Source organism: Coregonus lavaretus (genome assembly GCF_964263955.1).
Source record: "Coregonus lavaretus genome assembly, chromosome: 22".
Taxonomy (NCBI): Eukaryota; Metazoa; Chordata; class Actinopteri; order Salmoniformes; family Salmonidae; genus Coregonus; species Coregonus lavaretus.
In genome coordinates, this window is record NC_140009.1 from 32,454,203 (window position 1) to 32,476,612 (window position 22,410).

Consider the following 22,410-nt stretch of genomic DNA (forward strand, 5'->3'; position numbering starts at 1 on the left):
TGATGGACAACCTAAAACCATTGATATCCAAAATATGTAACTGGGAGTCTTGTTTTAAATAAATAAAATGTGAACCTTGTGTCCAGCTTGCGTGTGAACCTGGACATGGGCAAGATGGTGTTCAGCTGGATGATCAGAAGAGACTCTAAGATCCCAGGTACGGTGGTCAGGGCCAGCACTATACCTGAACAACTGGGACGCATCTCCTACCTGCTCACTGACAAAACAGGTGAGTCTGCTACTTTTGTGGTTTATAGACATAAATATGTAATTACGGGCCGCCGGACTATCATGGCTATGTGGCTGTGGACTCTGTATTGATCTTATGAGGTGAGAGTGCTTCCATAAACTGTCAGTTTAGTCAATGAGTACGTTTACATGCACACTAATAATTCGATATTAAACTGATTATGGCAGAAGGCAGAGTATGGCATTAGTCATGTAAACATCTTATTCTGCTTATCTTAATCGGCATAAGGTCATAATCGAAGTAAGCATACGCGGATTAAAGCACCTGGTTTTCTGAGAAGTCTTTCACATTATTAGGGCATGTAAACGGCTTAATCGCGTTCCAGCTGTGTATTTGATCTGCGCATGTGCCAGCACTGGTAGCGCAAGCCTCCATCTTATGCGCGAGTGAAGAGAGTTTGGAAAAACAGAAAAGTATGCATACATTTATACATTTACATTTACATCATTTAGCAGATGCTCTTATCCAGAGCGACTTACAGTTAGTGAGTGCATACATTATTTTTTTATTTTCATACTGGCCCCCCGTGGGAATCAAACCCACAACCCTGGCGTTGCAAACGCCATGCTCTACCAACTAAGCTACATCCCTGCCGGGCATTCCCTCCCCTACCCTGGACGACGCTGGGCCAATTGTGCGCCGCCCCATGGGTCTCCCGGTCGCGGCCGGCTACGACAGAGCCTGGATTCGAACCAGGATCTCTAGTGGCACAGCTAGCACTGCGCCACTCGGGAGGTGATGCATCTTAGAAATAGTTTTCACATACAAACTTTATATGTTCAAACTCAGAATCAAATAGTCTTTGCCAGGGTTGGTGAGTAATGGATTACATGTAACGGATTACAATACATCTGTAACTGTAATCCGTTACGTTACATGCAAAAATATTGTAAACAGATTACAGATACTTTTGAAAAACGAGATACTTTGACATTCAGAAAGGATGTTTGCACAATTTTTTTTGGACACCTTTCTGTTTTCTCAATGATGTTCAAATCAGCATTAAAAAAAGGCACAAGTTTAAGTTTGTTGTGCCTTTGTTGAGTCAGAGACCACTGATGGCACACCAAATGTGTTTGATGGATCGTGGGAAAAGAGCAGGAATAGGCTTTTGTAGGCTACAGTCCAACCTATGTCTTCCAATGGTGCGACTGCTGTTGGCGTTCAAAGATTATCGAACTTGATTAAACGCTTGGAGGTAAGGACGACAGCAGTGGTGTAGCCTACGGGTGACACGGATATCACTTAAGCCTATTATAGGCTACATAGCGCATTAATGTGAATCACACTGCTGCTCTCTCATTTAGCTATTTGCGCCTTACGGATTGTGGTTGTTGTGGATGGCTGTTCACAAATGTATATGTGTATTCTAACCCAATAATGGTTGAATTGTAGAAGTTTAAGCTGCCTATTAATCATTGTTTTTGAGACCAGAGGTGTATTCATTACGGAAACCGTTTACCGTTTAAGAACCAAGCGGAAGCAAACAGAGCAAAACAAGACTTTCTATTTGACAAATTCTGGTAGGTCCCTCCCCGTTTCGTTCCATTTGCTTCCGTTTAAGAAACATTTTGCAACAGAATCGGTGTAGTGAATAAGGGGGGACCTACCAGAATTTGTCCAATAGAAACTCTGATTATAATTGTTTTACCATAGGCCGAACAGACACATGCTCAACTCGTGCACTTTTCGTAGACAAACAGCTGCAAATTATCCAGATATCAAAGTGTCACCAACAAAAACTTAAACAATAGGCCTATAGCAAATGCAGCATATGGAATACATTTTTAAAATGCAAATAGCACTTTTTGGTAGTGCTCAAAGCATGCCATTCCGAGAGCAGCATTTATTTTTCAACTCGAAGCAAGGTTGATGTTTATTGGTCCTTGAGGCAGAACTGAGTGATTTCCGCTAGATGGGCCAGCTTCAAAGTCAAAATGCGCTATATTGTAAAAATGTATGAAAACAAAAATGTATTTTTTGGTCTTTATTTAATGTTCGGGTTAGGCATTAGGGTTAGCAGTGTGTTTAAGGTTAGGTTTAAAATCAGATTTAATGACTTTGTGGCTGTGCCAGCTACTAACCTAAAAGTAACTGAAAGTAATCAGATTACATTACTGAGTTTGGGAAATGCAAAAGTTATGTTACTGATTACAATTTTGGACGGGCAACTAGTAACTGTAAGGAATAACATTTAGAACCTAAACCTACCCAACCCTGGTCTTCGCAAAAATAACATGGTCACTGTGGTAGAACGTGTATTTTTATTGCCGATTTTCTGCATTTATCAAAAGGCCCATCAGTAGCCTGATTTCAGATGTGTCCATGTAAACAGGATTATTAGGGAAATCGTTCTTCTTGCAAAGCATGTAAACGTTTTAAACAAACTATTATATGAATCTGACTATCCACAATAATCATATTATTGTGTGCATGTAACTGTCCTCAATATCACATCAGACGTAACTGTGGTATAAAACATGAGTGTAGTATTTAATGTTTGCATAAAACAACTTAATGTTGTAGTGCACAGGAAGAGTATAGTGGCTACATAATGAGAATGCCAAATGTATGTATCTTGCTTTAGTGGTCAGAAGAGGAAATTGACCCAACATCTTAGTCTGTTGTATGTGAGATGATAGTGTTGAAGATGTGCTAAGGTTGTGTCCAGTATGACATTGCTAGGGCTGACCCGTCCCTAGGGCTTTGGGCTGTGTGCGACTCTCAGAGACATGCTAATTATTGTAGCTTTAAATCAAAACGGGCCTGAAGTCTCCTGTCTCTACACACTCCTTACAGCTAAAATACACTCTCACGCATGCATGCACACACGCACACACACACCCTCAGGAACTGGCCTGTACCCCTCTTCAATTTACGACCCTGACCGCCAATAAAATTATACTGGATTTTCCCACATAGTGATCAGGGCGATAGGGGTCAAAGGTCAGTCTAATGTATGTGCTGTAGGGGCCTCTCCGGTCATCCTGAAATACTACCTACAGAGAGAGGGGCTTTTAAAGTGAGTGTCAGGACAGCCAGGACACTGAAAGCATGGAAATGGTGTCAGGAGCAGCGACTTAGTGTGAGTGTTGTAAACTGTTTAAAAATCAAAGTTTAAATTATTATAATCATTTTAACACCAACACTATCATGTGGCTTCCAGCACTTCTGACACCAATGAGTATAACCCCACTTTCAGTAGACATGTTACAAATAGAATACATTGTGGTTGTGTGTTTGATTCAGGGACTCTCACCCAGAATGAGATGGTGTTCCGTCGCCTCCATCTTGGAACGGTGGCCTATGGAATGGACTCCATGGATGAGGTGCAGAGCCACGTGTTCAGTGCCTACACACAGGTAAACAATAACCATCACCACCAACCATATAGAGTAAGGCTGTCCCCGACAACAACAAAAAAACTTGCTAGTCCGAAAGTCGTCTGTTCTTTCGACCAAATTTTTTAACATGTATTTTTCCATATATAGACACACCCTATGTGTTTTAATAAAATCAACTATATGCATTGAGCTTGTCTGATGCTTTAAGCTTACTGTTTGATGAAGTAAGACGCAAATGACTCGAGGGAGCCAGAGATCTAGAGGAAGAAAAAAAAACTTAACCTGACCCAACCATTTTCCTCCTGCTCCTGCTGGTTTTCGCAGATTCGGCCATTACTCTCCTGAAGTTGGCGGTAATAGGCTACACAAGGAGTTGGCAACCTTTCTCATGTGAAATGCCAAATTTATCTTACCATTTCTTCCGATCATATGCAAATTTTCGTGGAACAGTTTCATTTAATTTATAATAACGTCTTCATATTTGAAAATCATTGTCATGTGGTTAATCAAAATTCTATTCAAATCTAAATGAAAATGATACAAACCTAAAAAGTAACTTCTATTGCCTTTGCCAACTATGTAAAATCACTACATAAAGCCAACAGATAAAAACATTGCAGCCTGTAGGTAGAAAATATCCTGAAAAAAATACAATCCTATAAATCACATTGGCTACGCATGGCCTCTCTGCAAAAAACGTGAACATTTTTATCAACGATTAACTTGGGTCCAGCCCGAAGCTTGCTCTAGCGACATTGTATTAAATATTCTGGGCCCTCAGAGTTTCCCGTGCCAGTGAGCTCGTGACACAGCTGTAGGCTATTTGCGCAAGGGATAAGAAGCAGTGCTTGACGTGGGAAGGAGTTCACCGGAGCTGAGTACCGGCACCTCAAATTATCTACTGCTTGAGCTCCTGTTCCTCTTATAGAATATTAGTTCAAACGTATTGTGGAGCTCCTACACCTAAATGTAAACAGAACCAGCACCCAAAATGAGTACCAGAACCTATTTCAGTCCAAGTCAAGCACTGATTAGAAGTAATACGGTAGGCCTATTTTATTACGTTTCCACTGGATCAGAGTATGACATGTTTCCCTTTCATGCTGAGTGGTTATCGAAAGTGAGAGAACTATAGTCATTCTCAGTGGATGTAAAAACAGACTTTATTTGCTTGCTTTTTGAGGTGAAGAAAACATTACTTTGAGAAGCTCCACAGCTCATTAGTGGTGGCAGAAGTAAGGGCATTCATACTTCTTGCGCTTCGCGGAGCAGTGCAGAGCTGTTGTAAAGGAAGTTGTCAAGGAAGTGAGTTTGTGTTTATACAGGATGTACCGCCCCCACCTACCGTCAACCAATTATGTCAATGCGGAGCTATACAGAGCCCTCCACATTGCGGTACGGAGCTCGATATGGCCTCTGCATGCCTCCAGAGGCTCCGGAATTGCGGCACACCATCCATATGGAGCCTCCAATGTGGTCAGATCAAGCATAATTTGGCTTTTAGTCTCTGCAATAGATTAGTTCACTGAGATGGGTGCAAATATATTTATATTTGCTACTGCTCGACTAAAATAATCTTGGTCGACCAACAGCCTATCGACCAAACAATCGACCAGTCGAATAATTGGGGTCAGCACTAATATAGAGATAGTTGTGGCACACATAGAAAGTAATTGACAGAAACGGCAATGGCCAAACTCTCTATGTAGACCTATGGCTCTGCATCAGTCCATATGGGCTGTGTGTAACGAATGTATCACTAATCGGTGGGACAGTCGATGCTTGAAATTCTGTGTCAAAACAAGTAACAAAAACCCTTGTCTTAGGGGCATATTGTTTTATATGATTATTGTTTGGCTGAATGCTTCCCGACCAATAATGACAGTTTTTGTCCCTTTGACACCAGAGGTTAGTGGAGCAGGAAACCGGATTAGCCACTAGCCCCAGAGCCCACTAACAGTGACCGGCCCTAGTTTAATGGCGCCACCATTAACCCCTGTGGAAACATGACGCCTGGCCTAAAAATAACCGCAGCAAGATACTAATGCTGATTGTTCATACTGTCACACCCTGGCTCTGGGGACTCTATATGTTGAGCCAGGGTGTGTAGTTTCTATGTGTTTGTGTTCTGTGTTGTAGTTCTAGTTGTTTCATTTTGGGGGGGGGGGTACTGTCACACCCTGGCTCTGGGGACTCTATATGTTGAGCCAGGGTGTGTAGTTTCTATGTGTTTGTGTTCTGTGTTGTAGTTCTAGTTGTTTCATTTCTATGTTGGCCAGTGTGGTTCTCAATCAGAGGCAACGAGTGTCAGCTGGTGCTGGTTGTCTCTGATTGGGAACCACATTTAAACAGGCTGTTTTCCCACAGTTGTTGTGGGATCTTGTTCCTTTTGGTTTGTTCCGTGTTGGTTGTATTAGACCTAGGACGTCACGTTATCGTTTATTTGTTTTGTTCGTGTTATCACTTTTGATAATAAAGTATGTTCGCTCATCACGCTGCGCCTTGGTCCATTCCGTTCAACGATCGTGACACATACAGTTGAAGTCGGAACTTTACATACACTTAGGTTGGAGTCATTAAAACTCGTTTTTCAACCACTCCACAAATTTCTTGTTAACAAACTATAGTTTTGGCAAGTCGGTTAGGACATCTACTTTGTGCATGACACAAGCGATTTTTCCAACAATTGTTTACAGACAGATTATTTCACTTATAATTCACTGTATCACAATTCCAGTGGGTCAGAAGTTTACATACACTAAGTTGACTGTGCCTTTAAACAGCTTGGAAAATTCCAGAAAATGATGTCATGGCTTTAGAAGCTTCTGATAGGCTAATTGACATCATTTGAGTCAATTGGAGGTGTACCTGTGGATGTATTTCAAGGCCTACCTTCAAACTCAGTGCCTCTTTGCTTGACATCATGGGGAAAATCAAAAGAAATCAGCCAAGACCTCAGAAAATAAATTGTAGACATCCACAAGTCTGGTTCATCCTTGGGAGCAATTTCCAAATGCCTGAAGGTACCACGTTCATCTGTACAAACAATAGTACACAAGTTTAAACACCATGGGACCATGCAGCCGTCATACCGTTCAGGAAGGAGATGCGTTCTGTCTCCTAGAGATTAACGTACTTTGGTGCGAAAAGTGCAAATCAATCCCAGAACAACAGCAAAGGACCTTGTGAAGATGCTGGAGGAAACGGGTACAAAAGTATCTATATCCACAGTAAAACGAGTCCTATATCGACATAACCTGAAAGGCCGCTCAGCAAGGAAGAAGCCACTGCTCCAAAACCGCCATAAAAAAGCCAGACTACGGTTTGCAACTGCACATGGGGACAAAGATCGTACTTTTTGGAGAAATGTCCTCTGGTCTGATGAAACAAAAATATAACTGTTTGTCCATAATGACCATCGTTATGTTTGGAGGAAAAAGGGGTATGCTTGCAAGCCGAAGAACACCATCCCAAGCGTGAAGCACGGGGGTGGCAGCATCATGCTGTGGGGATGCTTTGCTGCAGGAGGGACTGGTGCACTTCACAAAATAGATGGCATCATGAGGAAGGAAAATTATGTGGATATATTGAAGCAACATCTCAAGACATCAGTCAGGAAGTTAAAGCTTGGTCGCAAATGGGTCTTCCAAATGGACAATGACCCCAAGCATACTTCCAAAGTTGTGACAAAATGGCTTAAGGACAACAAAGTCAAGGTATTGGAGTGGCCATCACAAAGCCCTGACCTCAATCATATAGAAGATTTGTGGGCAGAACTGAAAAAGCGTGTGCGAGTAAGGAGGCCTACAAACCTGACTCAGTTACACCAGCTCTGTCAGGAGGAATTGGCCAAAATTCACCCAACTTATTGTGGGAAGCTTGTGGAAGGCTGCTCGAAACATTTGACCCAAGTTAAACAATTTAAAGGCAATGCTACCAAATACTAATTGAGTTTATGTAAACTTCTGACCCACTGGGAATGTGATGAAAGAAATAAAAGCTATTATTCTGACATTTCACATTCTTAAAATAAAGTGGTGATCCTAACTGACCTAAGACAGGTAATGTTTACTAGGATTAAATGTCAGGAATTGTGAAAAACTGAGTTTAAATGTATTTGGCTAAGGTGTATGTAAACTTCCGACTTCAACTGTATTTCTTCTTTCTTCACACATCTGGTTGTGTTTACTTGCCGTCGGTGTCTCTGTGGATGGTATGAATGTATAGGGAAGGGTTAGTCAAATGGCTTTGTGTGGTAGTCATTTTAGAACTGAGTCAGTTCAGAGAAGTGTTATTTCTTTAGCACTACAAAACACATATTTCGTATACTTTGACTAGGTTACCATAGTGATAAGACAGCTCACAGGCACATGTAGATCCATGTTTTTCCCACAAATAATGTGTTTATCTGATGACTGTTTGCAGTGGTGTAAAGTACATGAAAGTACTACTTAAGTCGTTTTTTTGGGTATCTGTGCTTTACTATTTATATTTTTGACAACTTTTACTTTTACTTCACTACATTCCTACAGAAAATAATGTACTTTAATCCATACATTTTCCCTGACATCCAAAAGTACTCGTTACATTTCTTATACTTATTAGCATGACAGGAAAATGGTCTAATTCACACACTTATCAAGAGAACATCCCTGGTCATCCCTACTGCCGCTGATCTGGCGGACTTATTAAACACAAATGCTTTGTTTGTAAAGGATGTCTGAGTGTTGGAGTGTGCCCCTGGCTGTCCATAAATTTTAAAAAACAAGAAAACCATGCCGCCTGGTTTGCTTAAAATAAGGAATATGAAATTATTTAACTTTTGATACGTAAGAATATTTTAGCAATTACATTGACTTTTGATACTATATTTAAAACAAAATACTGTGAGTGTTTTACTGGATGACTTTCACTTTTACTTGAGTTATTTTCTATTAAGGTATCTTTACTTTTACTCAAGTATGACAATTGGGTACTTTTTCCACCACTGACTGTTTGTCAATCAATGAATAGCTGGGAAAAAAGTTAGGTTTAACTAAACGCTCTACCAATGATTGAAAACCTTGCAGGTAGATAGATGCTTATAATCCAACTCCAACTCAGTTGGCTAACTTTTCTTTTGTATACCTTCCTCCCCACAGCCCTCTCACGACGTTCCAGCATCCAGAGCTCCGGCAGCCACTAAGGTTCGTAAGACCATCAGCAGCCGTGTGCATGAGGCAGTGAAGGCCATCGCCTTGGTGCACTGTGTGACGCCCGTGTACGAGGCCAACGGCGTGACGGACCAGGCCGAGGCGGAGCAGCACTATGAGGACACCTGCAGAGTTTACCAGGCCGCCAGCCCAGATGAGGTACACAACGGCTCACCCTCAATACTAGACATAGCTGTCCATAAACACAGCAACCGGAGGTAGTTAGTATTTTGCTCTGCGCAGTTATAATATACTCCTTCGTTAAAAATAGACCCACATATACCAAAATAGCCTGTGAGTTGTCTACTCAACAGCCTCAGAAATTTTAAGGGGAATTGTCACTATGCCATTACAGTAGGTATGGTGACAGTAGAATAATGGAATCCAGATTAAAAGATGGAGAGAGTCACTTCAAATGGTTTTGCAGTTTGAACCCTTATCGGTCCATGCAGTGGACTACCTGCTACCCTTGAAGGAAACCTTGAGGAGACAAATTACATTCCACATGTACCTAGCTGTGTCCTGGATCACTATGAATCCTTTGAACTCCAGGAAAAAGGCTGAGGGGGAATTCAGCTTGATCCGTTTCCTGCAGTGTAAATACGGATTTCCTTAATGTGCTCCCCAGTCCATTGGGCTTACCCTATCCACCCTTTGAATCTCCTACCTTCACTGGAGATACTTTGATATGGCCCACAGATGTTGCTTTGTAGAGAGTTGAGGCCTAGTGTATACTCAACTTCATGCAATACGAGCATTGTTTTCCAGAAATTGAATTGTGGGTAACATTTCTCATAGGTTACAATATCAGTCAATGTGTAGTTATTTCCTTTCTTGATTGAATGTTTTTGCTGTTGTTACTATAGGTATATTTTATCAGCTTGATATGATCTAGACTCAAATTCAGTTTGTTTTCCAATGGCTTCTCAGGAAGTCTTTATATAGATATGGTGTTGGCTGCCAGTTGAAGTGGTCACAATGCCAGTGACAGTTGAATGTGTGGTTTTTGGTAGGAATCCATTCACAAGCCATTTATCTAACTTGTTTTGTTGTGTTGGATGTGATACCTGTTTGCCAGACATGAACTCGTTTTTTTTTTGTTGATAAAATCAAAATGAAGAGTCCTGGTTGTTGTGTGGAGTAATTTTTCCACAGCTTATGCTTTTACATCTGCTTATTTAGTATATCATACATATTATGTCTAACATATTGATTGTGATATCTACTCAAGAGAAGTGTGTTCCTATAACAAAAAGCCAGAAGAGTATCAAGTATTTCTTGACGGTTCCACTTCCAAGCAGGACCAATAAGAACTTTAGTTTATGCCAAGCTGTGGTTTTGACTCCAGCCATTTGCCAGTAGCAGGCCCAGACATTCCCCTTACCAAGTGGGGCTGTTGTGGTGGAGGCTGGTTTACTGCATGCCTCCACAGTGAATGTAGCCTTCTAATGTTACCATGACTAAGTCAAACTCCTCATTCTCCCCAACTTGTATTACATTTACATTTTAGTCATTTAGCAGACGCTCTTATCCAGAGTGACTTACAGTTAGTGAGTGCATACATTTTTCATACTGGCCCCCCGTGGGAATCGAACCCACAACCCTGGCGTTGCAAGCGCCATGCTCTACCAACTGAGCTACAGGAGGCCTGTATGACATAGTTTCTACTTCTGTTGCGCTTCTTGATACACCAGCAAGCAATGCCAATGCAAACGACCAGGACAGGGATCAGTAAAACCCACCACAGTTCATCCCCAGGATGTCCATATTGATCACCAGCTCCAGTGAAGTCTGAACCATTCACAGTAGTTGGCGCGATGCCGATGACAGTGCAATCTTTTTTAATCCTGATGTTTCGAAACCAACAAGATAGTCAGAGCTGTGTTGATGTTTATGGAGTTCAGATCAGGGCCAAGCATAGCCTCAGGCCAAATATTAGCATAAAATAAGGATTATTTGTTAGCTGGAGGAGCCTTGGTTTGGGACTGGACTCTGGGTGTTTAGGGGCCAACTGATGCCTCGTTCTGTCCATCTGAGATCTACACTGAGTTTACCAAACATTAGGAACACCTTCCCCCCTTTTGCCTTCAGAACAGCCTCAATTCATCGGGGCATGGACTCTACAACGTGTCGAAAGCATTCCACAGGGATGCTGGCCCATGTTGACTCCAATGCTTCCCACAGTTGTGTCAAGTTGGCTGGATGTCCTCTGAGTGGTGGACCATTCTTGATACACACAGGAAACTGTTGAGTGTGAAAAATCCAGCAGTGTTGCAGTTCTTGACATAAACCGGTGTGCCTGGCACCTACTACCATACACCGTTCAAAGGCACTTCAATCTTTTGTCTTGCCCATTCACTCTCTGAATGGCACACATACACAATCCATGTATCAATTGTCTCAAGGCTTAAAAATCCTTCTTTAACCTGTCTCCTCCCCTTCATCTACACTGATTGAAGTGGATTTAACAAGTGACATCAATAAGGGATCATAGCTTTCACCTGGATGTATTTACCTGGTCAGTCTATGTCATGGAAAGAGCATGTGTTCTTAATGTTTTGTACACTGTTAGAGACCTGTCAGTGTAGGCATGAGGGATGAATTGTGTTTTTGATCTTGTGCTAATATCTGGTGGTCTGGAAGTTATGGGGCAATAATAACTTCTGACCCCCCGGAAATGATTCCTTCAATGATTCTAAATGTCATCTGGCTTTATCGTCATGTGTCCTTCAAAAGAAACCAGAAAGAACATGCAGCATGTGGCTTTTAAAATGATTATCTTCCTAGTTTGTCAATCAATTTATCAATCAATTTTCTTTGAGTGCAGAAAATACTTTTATAATTGATTTGAGCAGAAGTAGAACTGTGCTCTTTGCTCAGTTTAATATTTCCTGCTTATTGCTATTTCCTGTGAAAAGGTACATCATGTTAAAATGGTCCAGTCTCCATTTACCTCACCAACGGATCTATTTTTATAACCACCCATTCACCAAACTGTCTCCTCTGCCTTGCCTTGCTAGGTGTCGCTGGTGCAGTGGACAGAGAGTGTGGGTCTGACCCTGGTCGGACGGGACCACAACTCCATGCAGCTGAGGACTCCTAGTGGACAGATCCTGAACTTCACCATCCTGCAGATATTCCCCTTCACCTATGAGAGCAAGCGGATGGGAATCATAGTTCGAGTGAGTGCTGCTGACTGGGAAATGAATTTGGTTTGAAAATGCAAATTTGAGTCATTCATTTACAATTGCCAGAGGTGTTTGCATTCCTGAGGTCAACTAATGTATTGTGGAAGATGATTTGTATTTTGCTTGATTGCCAGCCAACTGTTAGTGTTTGGACGTAACTGCTCTTTTGAAAGATCGATTCTATAGCTGAAACCAGTGGGGCCAACTGGTTGGGGCCAACTGCTCTTTTGAAAGATACATTTTATGGCTTTTGAACCTGGGCATTGATCCAGTGATCCATCAAGACGAAGACTGATCTGAGAAAGACTTTACCCGGCTATGAACCCTATGACTAAGTCTCTGTGCTGTCTGCATGACTAACTATTGTTGTTGGCTTGGATAGACATGGTATAACTCTACTTCAGGAAGCATGGGATTGAACTTGGGTTCCTCAAGAAAATATTTTCAAACACGTCTGAGACCCCTTGTGATCATCAACACCAAAATAAGTTTCCCTTTCTAAGCAACCAACTGACAATAATAAACTTATATTTTATGTGCATCCCTACACAAGTGCTGAGAGTCAGGGGGAAACCCCGGAGTGCACCTTATTGATTGATGTGAATGTTTTTCTTCTATTTTGTTTGTCAAGCATGGAATTAAAGTAATGACAGTGAATGGTCTGTTTTACAGGATGAGTCTACAGGAGAGATTAGCTTCTACATGAAGGGTGCAGATGTGGTGATGGCTGGCATCGTCCAGTATAACGATTGGCTGGAAGAAGAGGTATGTTTTCCTTCCTCTAGTCTAGAACAAGTCATTTTAGTTTGAATAAAAGACCACCATGATTTTTATATATCGTGTTGCGGTCATCTATAGCGGTAGCTGTCAATTTACCCTTTTTATTGGGATGGTTCAGAGACGTTGTGTATGTTTTGAACATTTTGTTCTGATATTAATATTTTGGTGATGCTTTTGCTCTTTCTTCCAGTGTGGAAATATGGCCAGGGAAGGTCTGAGGGTCCTGGTTGTTTCTAAGAAGTCTCTAACAGAGGAACAGTACCAAGACTTTGAGGTTAGTAGCATTCCCTCTCTGTCTTTGAATGAGCTTAAATGTAACTGTCATCACGTTGATCCATAGGGTATGGGACTTAATGGTAGGGACTGTGCCATAACCAAAGCCAACAGAAGGAGGATGTTGTTTAGATGGAGAATGAATTGACTGTCCTGAGTAACCAAGCCCACCGTCAGCGACCTTGATATTTCAGTGTTTCATATCCATTTGGCAAACTCATTAGTGAGACTGAAGCCCAGGGTATCCATCTTGGTTTAAGTTGGCTTCTGTATGCACATCCACATAGCAGGTCAAAAGGACTCAGTAGGTTAATTCCTACATGGTATTGGTTTTATTATGACAGGGTCATAAACAGAAGGGGAATTCATTTTGATTTCTGAGAATGTAAGATGATACCGGGTGTGTTATAGCAGTTATAACAACATTCATTGTTAACTTTTACTAGTTGATGCAACTCTCTCTTCTTGTGTTGTTGTGCCCCAGTTAATCATTGTGTTGGTTACCACTCCTCACAATCTCGAGGAGATTTCAGTAAAATCATTTTTTGTAGGATGATAATATACACTGAGTGTACAAAACAGACTGACCAGGTGAATCCAGGTGAAAGCTATGATCTCTTATTGATGTCACTTGTTAAATCCACTTCAATCAGTATAGATGAAGGGGAGGAGACAGGTTAAAGAAGGATTTTTAAGCCTTGATTCAATTGAGACATGGATTGTGTATGTGTGCCAGCCAGTCATAGGGTGAATGGGCAAGACAAAATATGTAAGTGCCTTTGAACGGGTTATGGTAGTAGGTGCCAGGCACACTGGTTTGAGTGTGTCAAGAACTGCAACGCTGTTGGGTTTTCCACACTCAACAGTTTCCCGTGTGTATCAAGAATGGTCCACCACCCAAAGGACATCCAGCCGACTTGACACAACTGTGGGAAGCTTTGGAGTCAACATGGGCCAGCATCCCTGTGGAACGCTTTCAACACCTTGTAGAGTCTATGCCCCGACGAATTCAGGCTGTTCTGAGGGAAAAAGGGGGTGCAACTCAATATTATGAAGGTGTAACTAATGTTTTGTACACTCAATTTATAACTAATTCATTTATATTCCTCAACAAAGCATGCACTGTACAGGTTTTGTCATGTCCTTCCTTAGGACTCCCGAGTGGCGCAGCGGTCTAAGGCACTGTATCTCAGTGCTTGAGGCGTCACTACAGACCCCTTGGTTCGATTCCAGGCTGTATCACAACCGGCTGTGATTGGTAGTCCCATAGGGCAGCGCACAATTGGCCCAGCGTCGTCCGGGTTTGGCCGGTGTAGGCCGTCATTGTAAATAAGAATTTGTTCTTAACTGACTTGCCTAGTTAAATAAAAGTAAAAAAAATTTTTTTTCCTGAATATCAACCTAGTACCTGCCAACAACAACAACAACAAATACAAAAACGAAATAGTTTCCACAGATACTTTCACCATTGTTCTTCAAATGTCAGTGTGTTGTTTGATGCTCAGATCACACACACACACCCATTCTCAGGGCGAGCAGGGCAGTCAGTGTTTCCCATGCCCCAGCCCCATTGCTGGAGTGTATAATTTTGTGAGCTGGCTGGTGGGCGGTGGTGACTCACTATCTAAGTGACTCACACACAGAGTTTGTGTTCCTGAGTGAGTCACTCAGATAGTTTTTGCTTTATCTCACTCTGAAAATTGCCTTCTGAGCTGGAGACTGCTGGGCGTTTACTTGCTGATCGATGTTGTTGTTATTCCTCTAACCACCCAGAACATGTTACATTTGACGAATTTGTATGTCTGACAGTTGATAAATCAATCTAGTTAAACTCCAACATGCTATATTCACATATTTTAGGCATCCAATCCAAATCTTTTCTCCATATTTCTCCCCTGTTACTTTCTTCACCCACAGGCCCGATACATCCAGGCCAAGCTGAGTGTGCACGACCGGTCTCTGAAGGTTGCCACAGTGATCGAGAGCCTGGAGATGGAGATGGAGCTGCTATGTCTGACGGGGGTAGAGGATCAGCTTCAGGCTGATGTACGGCCCACCCTGGAGATCCTACGCAACGCAGGCATCAAGGTCAGGGGGCAGGGGTCACCGGGGCAGGGGGAGACTGACGCATAGCAACAACACTTAGCACTTCACTTCAATACACTTTATTTATCCCTGGGCTTTGTGGCCTCTGTAGCTGTTGTTATGTGTTGTGTCATTGTTTGAATGTGGATAATAAAAGTAAAACATGTTAATCACACAGAAATGTCATTTAAAAACTTTATTACCTGTGTAGGTGTGGATGTTAACTGGAGACAAGCTGGAAACAGCCACGTGCACGGCTAAGAACGCCCATCTGGTGACCCGCAACCAGGACATTCACATCTTTAGATCGGTGAGTGGAGAAGCAGTAGAGGGCATTTTTCTGTTTAATAACTGTAATTTGAATATCACATTTATTGTGGATTAGAATAAATAGCTTTAGCATAAAGAGTAATTCCTAGTTCACAGGGCCATCCACAGTTTCCTGTCTGCCCTGACCTTATTGGGACATCCATCCTCTGTGTTGTGAATGCCCAGAGCGGTGGTAATGTAGTCCCCCAGCCCAGCCAAGATCCGTTGGATAACTGGCAGGCCCAACAATAAATACCTCACGCAGGAATAAGCATCCAATCCAAGCCAGTGTAAAACAGACCTGAGCTCTCCAGATCTGGGTTCAAATTCTATTTGAAATCATTTAATATACTTTAGCTTTGGTTGAATGATCTTCCCTGTTGCAATATAACCAATAGATAGGTCCCAGAAGTACAAACCCTGCCAACCCGACGCTCCAGGCAGGCTAAAGCAAACACTCGTATTTGAACGATTTCAAACAGTATTTGAACCCAGGTCTGGAAACAGGCCGGTAAGGACCAGCTGAACCACTCCCTGGGGGAACACAAAGACAGAGAACCTAACTTCCTAATTTGTTTTGCAGGCTTAGCTCTCAAACTGCACTATTGCTTTGATAGTCCTTTGACTTCCCTTTTGGCTGATCTCCAGTTGCAGAAAAGGAGAGCTTGCCTGATATAGGAATGTTAGGAGTTGTGTACAACAGTTGTTACTGGAAGAGGATAACAATGGCTGGCACAGCATGAAAACAGTCCCCTTGCTTCTCCCAGCGGAGCAGGGCAGGGGCTGTGACTGTTGAGTGGTCCAATAGCCAGGGCATCTGCTATTGGCTTCCTGGTTTGACACAAATGGCACCTGGGTTGACGACTTGCCGTATGAACAGGCAATAGGAGAGGAATATAGCCATACCAGTGCAGAACATTGGTTGACAGATTGATGTCTTGTGGTCATTTCCAGTTCCACATTTCTGGTATTTTGAGTCCACATATAAGTTTGACAGAGTTGCAGAAACAATGGGATGTTTTCTTGTTAATGTGCCCTATTGCAATGTCAGCACAATCAACCTCCATATTTGATAATAAATAGTAGTCTATAGAAACCCACAAAATGAGCCATGGTTGAGCTGGTTCATGTCCTGGTTCTCCTTATGGTTTTATAACTTACTTTGGCATTTCAAATCACATGTTCAACAGTTATGGCTATGGTTTGTATGCTCAGTTGACAGTTGATCAGTTCACCCTGATGCTAATCTGGAGTGTGGATGACAGTTGCAGTCAGGAGAGCAGCTACTCCTGCTGCTGTGGGTTAGATAGCCATCTGTATGTCTGTGACCGTGATGGTAAGCCCTGTACTGTCTGTGGTCCTAGGTGACGACGCGAGGAGAGGCCCACTTGGAGCTCAACGCTTTCAGGAGGAAACACGACTGTGCTCTGGTCATATCAGGGGACTCACTGGAGGTAAGCTGAGCACCGTCCTCACTCTGAACATTTGACCTTGTCTGTGTAAACCAAACCAAAGCACTGTTACTGAAGAGGCCTTTAGTGGTGGCTGTGGTATTGGTAAGAGTCAGTCTAACATGGGAAAAAGTCTCACTTGAAACACTTGAGAAACCTCAACTTGTTTTGAGTCTTATCCAATCACACTGCTGCATTGTTTTGGGTCTCAATTGACAACTTCCTACATAAATGTAGCAGACGTTGAGGAAGGAACCTATATCATTGATAAAGATCCAGACATAAGCTACAGTTGGTCATTGGCCCCTGGCTTGTTGTTCAAACCTCCTTTGTCATACTCTGCTTCTCCTGCAGGTGTGTCTGAAGTTCTATGAGTATGAGTTTATGGAGCTGGCGTGTCAGTGTCCTGCGGTGGTGTGTTGTCGCTGCGCTCCGACCCAAAAGGCCCAGATAGTCCGGCTGCTGCAGGAGCGCACAGGCAAACTCACCTGTGCTGTAGGTGAGTCACCCCAGTGTCAGCCCCAAGCTTTTCTCTATTGGGACATTACAGAGTTACAGAGTTAACAATTCAGCTCACTGAAACTCTCCAATTACATTTCACTGCAAGGTTACTGATCTGTACGTTAAAGATATTGAATGGTATTGTTTTGATGATATAAACATGATGAACAGTTTGCAGACGTCAGATCGAGGGAGTCGCGCACACACACACACACACACACACACACACACACACACACAGAGCCCTCTCTCTTGTGAGTCACATTAACAGACGTATTCCTCCTGACACCTCCACTGATATCTGTTTGTTTTCTCTTAGGGGACGGAGGAAACGATGTCAGCATGATCCAGGAAGCCGACTGTGGCGTGGGAGTGGAGGGCAAAGTAAGAATCTCTCTGTCCCTGTCGCCTTGATGCTCTGCTTTCACACACACACACACACACTCTCTCTCTCTCTGCCATCGGAATGTGTTGTGTGTTTCCTGAGAGTTGGCTTCCATCTGGCCAGAGCATCTTTTAACATACATTTGTCACTTGTTTATGTCATATCATGCACAGATGATTCCTTTTTGACTGTGTGAAAGCATGTCATGGGTGTAGAGGAAATGAATGTGACAGAGTGGTATTGTCTTCTGTTCTGATTGGGACGGCTTGAACTGTAGTGCTGACAGGTCAACCATGCAGAGTTCCTACATCATTGACAGATTGCTCCAGCAAATACAGACAACAGCTCTATATAAACTCAATAGTTGGTAATTATTGGCAGAAATAGGGAACTATATTTACTCAAAGTGGCAGTTTGGCATTCCACTTTTCAGTTGATCACTTAGTTTAAACTTTTCCTCTAAACTTTTGGACCAACTACTCTTTATATACACTCGTAAAAAGTGTTATTCTGGTTAAAGAAGACCTTTGCTAACCTTTTGAAAATGTATCTTATTTTCCACCACCATGTTGTTCGTTGACAGGAAGGGAAGCAGGCATCTCTGGCTGCAGACTTCTCTGTGACTCAGTTCAAGCACTTGGGCCGACTCCTCATGGTCCACGGGCGAAACAGCTACAAGAGATCCGCCGGCCTCTCCCAGTTTGTCATCCACCGGAGCCTGTGCATCAGCACCATGCAGGTAGGCAGGACCAGGGTACCAAAGGGTGGAGCGGTTGTGGAGTGAGTCAGGATACGGAGTGCCAGAAGCTTCTTTGTGAGCCTGCAGCACCAGCCCCAGAGCCCCAGTTCCAGTGGGCAGTGAGGGTACCTAGGGCCAGGCATAGTGAGTTGGAGCAGAGTGGAGAGTGAGTCAGAGTAGGTGACCCCAGGAGCTCTTCTGGGAGGCCCCAGCCTTCAGTGTCAACCCCCAGCCTCAGCCCTTGTGAGTACCACAGCCCAAGCATCCAGCCCCAGCTCTTCAGCCTGCTAGTCTGCCAGACCAAGGAAAAAGGGAAAGCCATGTGAGTCACCAGGCCATAGGCTCACTAGTTAGGGAGGCCCCCATGTGTCTCGGATTAACGCTGCCCACAACCACAGCTGTTAACTGTTTGGTATAGGGCATGAGCTGGCCCAGCTCTATGCCTGGCTGCTGTTCCAACCATGTAGCATCATACTAGTATTCAGTGTTAGTCAGTGTTCTAAACTACGTAGTAGAAGTAGTGCCTCGACAGAGTGATAATTCTAGGTTTACTACTTCACTTTTATAACCTATTCTTAGGGCTATTACTTCAATCAATTAACTCATTTTTAGATTAAAGTAACGTGTAGATAGTTTGGGCAAATTGTGTCAATGGTGTTGTGTATTACAGTTCTCAATACATAGTTAAGCACACAAGTTTTACATACAGTAATGATTACTCATTCATGATCTCTTCTTCCTCCCCCAGGCTGTGTTCTCCTCTGTCTTCTACTTTGCCTCTGTACCCCTCTACCAAGGATTCCTCATTATTGGGTGAGCTGATCTTCACAATGGCATTTCAGCTATGTGTTAGCTCCATGTTTTGTTGATATTTAGATTGTGTTGACGTAGTGTTGCTATGAAACTACTATGAGATGACTTGAATCCTACTGACTCATCAAAACCCTCTCTGTCCAGCCTTAGAATGGAGGTCAGAGAACTGTACTGAAATATGTGACAATTGATATTAGTAGCCACATAACCATACATGAAACTTCAATCCTAAAGTAAACCATTTTACATTCTACAGTTAATGTTCTATGGCAGTTAATGTCTGGTAATGAGGTGCCTGAGAAAATTCATGTTCTTTTTGGAAAAAATAATAAATAATAGCATTTCAAATTCTCTACTATCGTCTGCAATCTGCAAATACTTTTTGTGAATGTTCTTTATTTTAGCTACTCCACCATCTACACCATGTTCCCTGTGTTCTCCCTTGTGTTGGATAAAGATGTGCAGTCAGAAGTAGCCATGCTCTATCCTGAGTTATATAAGGATCTCCTAAAGGTAATTCATGTCTTTATTGGCTGTATCATTTGCATTGTGTTATAGCAGGCAAAAATTGTTTTAATACATACTGCATAAACTTCTCTTCACACTCGAGAATACTTTACAAACACATATTTGCACATATTTCAGTTTTCATTAAATCTTTACTAGTTATTGTGTGTGGATTAATTGTTCAAATCGTTCTATTATTCCTCCTTTCAGGGTCGACCTCTGTCCTTTAAGACGTTTTTGATATGGGTACTAATAAGTATTTATCAAGGTAAGTTGGTTGTGGAAATAATGATACATTAGGTAGCTTGAGTATTTGTTGATATGCATTCCTATAGATAGGGATTTTGTTATGTTTTGTTGTTGGAAAACAACTAATCCCTTAGGCCTCTCTCACACAGTTACTACTTTAGAAACGGCCCTGCCCTGTGGTGGAGGATCCATGATGCTCCCCACCAGCCCACACATTTTCTTCTTAATTGCTAGTAGTAGAGTTTATTTATGTCTGTGCTTTGTAAATGTTAAATAACCTAAGGTTGTTTTCCAACACAGGCCATTTGTGTTGCAAAGGCGTTGCCAGAATCATCCAAAGCTACACCCCTAAACCTTTTGTCTACCGCTCAGTGCTCAATCCCTACCTCCCACCTTTCCCTTTCCAAATAGTTTGTTTGGCAGAATATTCCAGTTGATGGAAGATCCTTAGCCATGATCCTTTTTGATTCTTATTTGCCATTGAGTGGGCCTGGTTTCTGTGTTTAAGGCCATTGGTGGGTTGTTTGGTATTTATTCCATTACAGTTTTCCACGGAGGCAATGTTTTGTATGCTTTTTTAAAATAATAATAATGAGAAAAATATTATTTTATTGTCAAATGTATACGAATGTCTAACAGAAAAATTACTTCTGTCTGGTCCTGACCCCTCCACAATTTTTACTCAGTGATGAGAATGCTGCTGTATTCAATTCATAACTATGATACAACCCATGTTAGGTCTGTTGGTATTAATTACATTTTCAATCGCAGGAAGTGGGGTTTTACGTCCCGTTTTAAAGGTCACATTAACAATCAGAGAGGTTATGGAAGTGTTAAAAAAAGATGGAAAAGTGAAAAACTTCCTTTTCCTCTTCCTGACATGGGAAACTGTGAGAAATTTTGACATCGATTCCCTTATTTTTTTAATGCAAAATATATACATCTGGTTGTACTGTGTTGAAAACTTTCTTAGTTGTATTTCAATTGTCCATTGCTCTTGATAAGATAACAGAATAAGCAGAGCCAAGGTTCATGTTGAACATTACAGTTACAGGTGTTGTATCTAATTTTGTCACTCTGTCGCAGAGAATTTTCTTGTGCCGCATGAATTCAAATGAGCCTTGTGATTTACATACATTTACTGAAAACCCGTAGTTATCATTTCTCTCACTAGATCTAACACCTAAACTATATCCTACTGTAGCCTATCAAACCGAATTTCCCGGTAGTTATCACTTTATTTTTATTTTTTATAATCAAATCCTCCTGCTGCAGGAGTCATTTTACTCCTGTGAGAAACTGGTCAAATTATGATCCAACATATTTAGCCACTCAATCAGCTTTTTAATGGCTCCAAAGTGTCTGCCGGTTGTTTGATTTATTGATTGATTGATTTCATTTATTCGACAATTAACAAACATATATACAGCTACACACCAATGCAATGGCAGTGCTCTTGACATTGTGCTGCCTGTTCTCTGTGCTCCTTAGGCAGTATCATCATGTATGGGGCATTGCTGCTGTTTGAGTCAGAGTTTGTCCACATCGTGGCCATCTCCTTCACCTCACTGATCCTCACTGAGCTGCTGATGGTGGCGCTCACCATCCAGACATGGCACTGGCTCATGATCGTAGCCGAGCTACTCAGTCTGGCCTGCTACATCGCTTCGCTCGTCTTCCTGCACGAATTCATAGGTGCGTAAACATGCATACTGTGCTCAAACATGCACACACACACACACACAGACTCTTCAGCGTAGCCTGTTACGTTGCCTTGCTCGTCTTCCTGCACAAGTTCATAGGTGGGTAAACGCTCATGCGTACACCCCCACACTTTTAATGGCCAAAGAATTCCTATGTCTGGAATTTTGATACTGATGAAGCAAAATAATGCAGCCACAATTGTAATTACCTGTACTCAGTGATAGATTGATTGTAATGGGCTTTCCCAGAGTCCCTGCCCTTGGATTCTTACGTCAGCATTCAGTGATGACAGGGTCTTCTCCATGTATACAGTGCCTCTGGTGTCCAGTTAGCCCTGGGCTGGCTGGGACCTGGAATGTACTGCCAGTAGGAAGTCCTGCTAAAGGTGAATAAAGTAACAAATAGTACCAGAGGAGCGCAGCCAGCCACCGGCATGCTAGAGTGTTGAAGTGGAAATGCCAAAGTCTCATGTTAGTTTCCTGCTTCAGCTACCACACACACACTGGCCAAGGTCTTTGTGTTTATGACCAAACAGAGGCTGTAGCTCAGAAACTACTGTACCACATGTCGAACATCACACTCTGCTTTCTATATAATTTTATAAAGCTATAATTGAGTGTTTTATTTATGCAAACCGTGG

At 42.2% G+C, this 22,410-nt stretch overlaps 1 protein-coding gene across 1 annotated transcript in view; it reads left to right on the forward strand.

The window, feature by feature from the left end:
• LOC311150070 (putative phospholipid-transporting ATPase IIA) overlaps positions 1-22,410 on the forward strand; it is a 39,949-nt gene that overhangs the window by 13,885 nt on the left and 3,654 nt on the right. The window contains exons 12-27 of the mRNA XM_084187336.1: positions 87-229; positions 3,500-3,612; positions 8,736-8,945; positions 11,807-11,968; positions 12,647-12,739; positions 12,945-13,028; positions 14,945-15,115; positions 15,324-15,422; positions 16,786-16,875; positions 17,227-17,371; positions 17,693-17,757; positions 18,342-18,497; positions 19,246-19,310; positions 19,715-19,823; positions 20,028-20,085; positions 21,558-21,761. Of these exons, the coding sequence (XP_084043462.1) occupies positions 87-229; positions 3,500-3,612; positions 8,736-8,945; positions 11,807-11,968; positions 12,647-12,739; positions 12,945-13,028; positions 14,945-15,115; positions 15,324-15,422; positions 16,786-16,875; positions 17,227-17,371; positions 17,693-17,757; positions 18,342-18,497; positions 19,246-19,310; positions 19,715-19,823; positions 20,028-20,085; positions 21,558-21,761 (1,967 nt within the window). The remainder of the gene's footprint in view (positions 1-86; positions 230-3,499; positions 3,613-8,735; positions 8,946-11,806; positions 11,969-12,646; positions 12,740-12,944; positions 13,029-14,944; positions 15,116-15,323; positions 15,423-16,785; positions 16,876-17,226; positions 17,372-17,692; positions 17,758-18,341; positions 18,498-19,245; positions 19,311-19,714; positions 19,824-20,027; positions 20,086-21,557; positions 21,762-22,410) is intronic.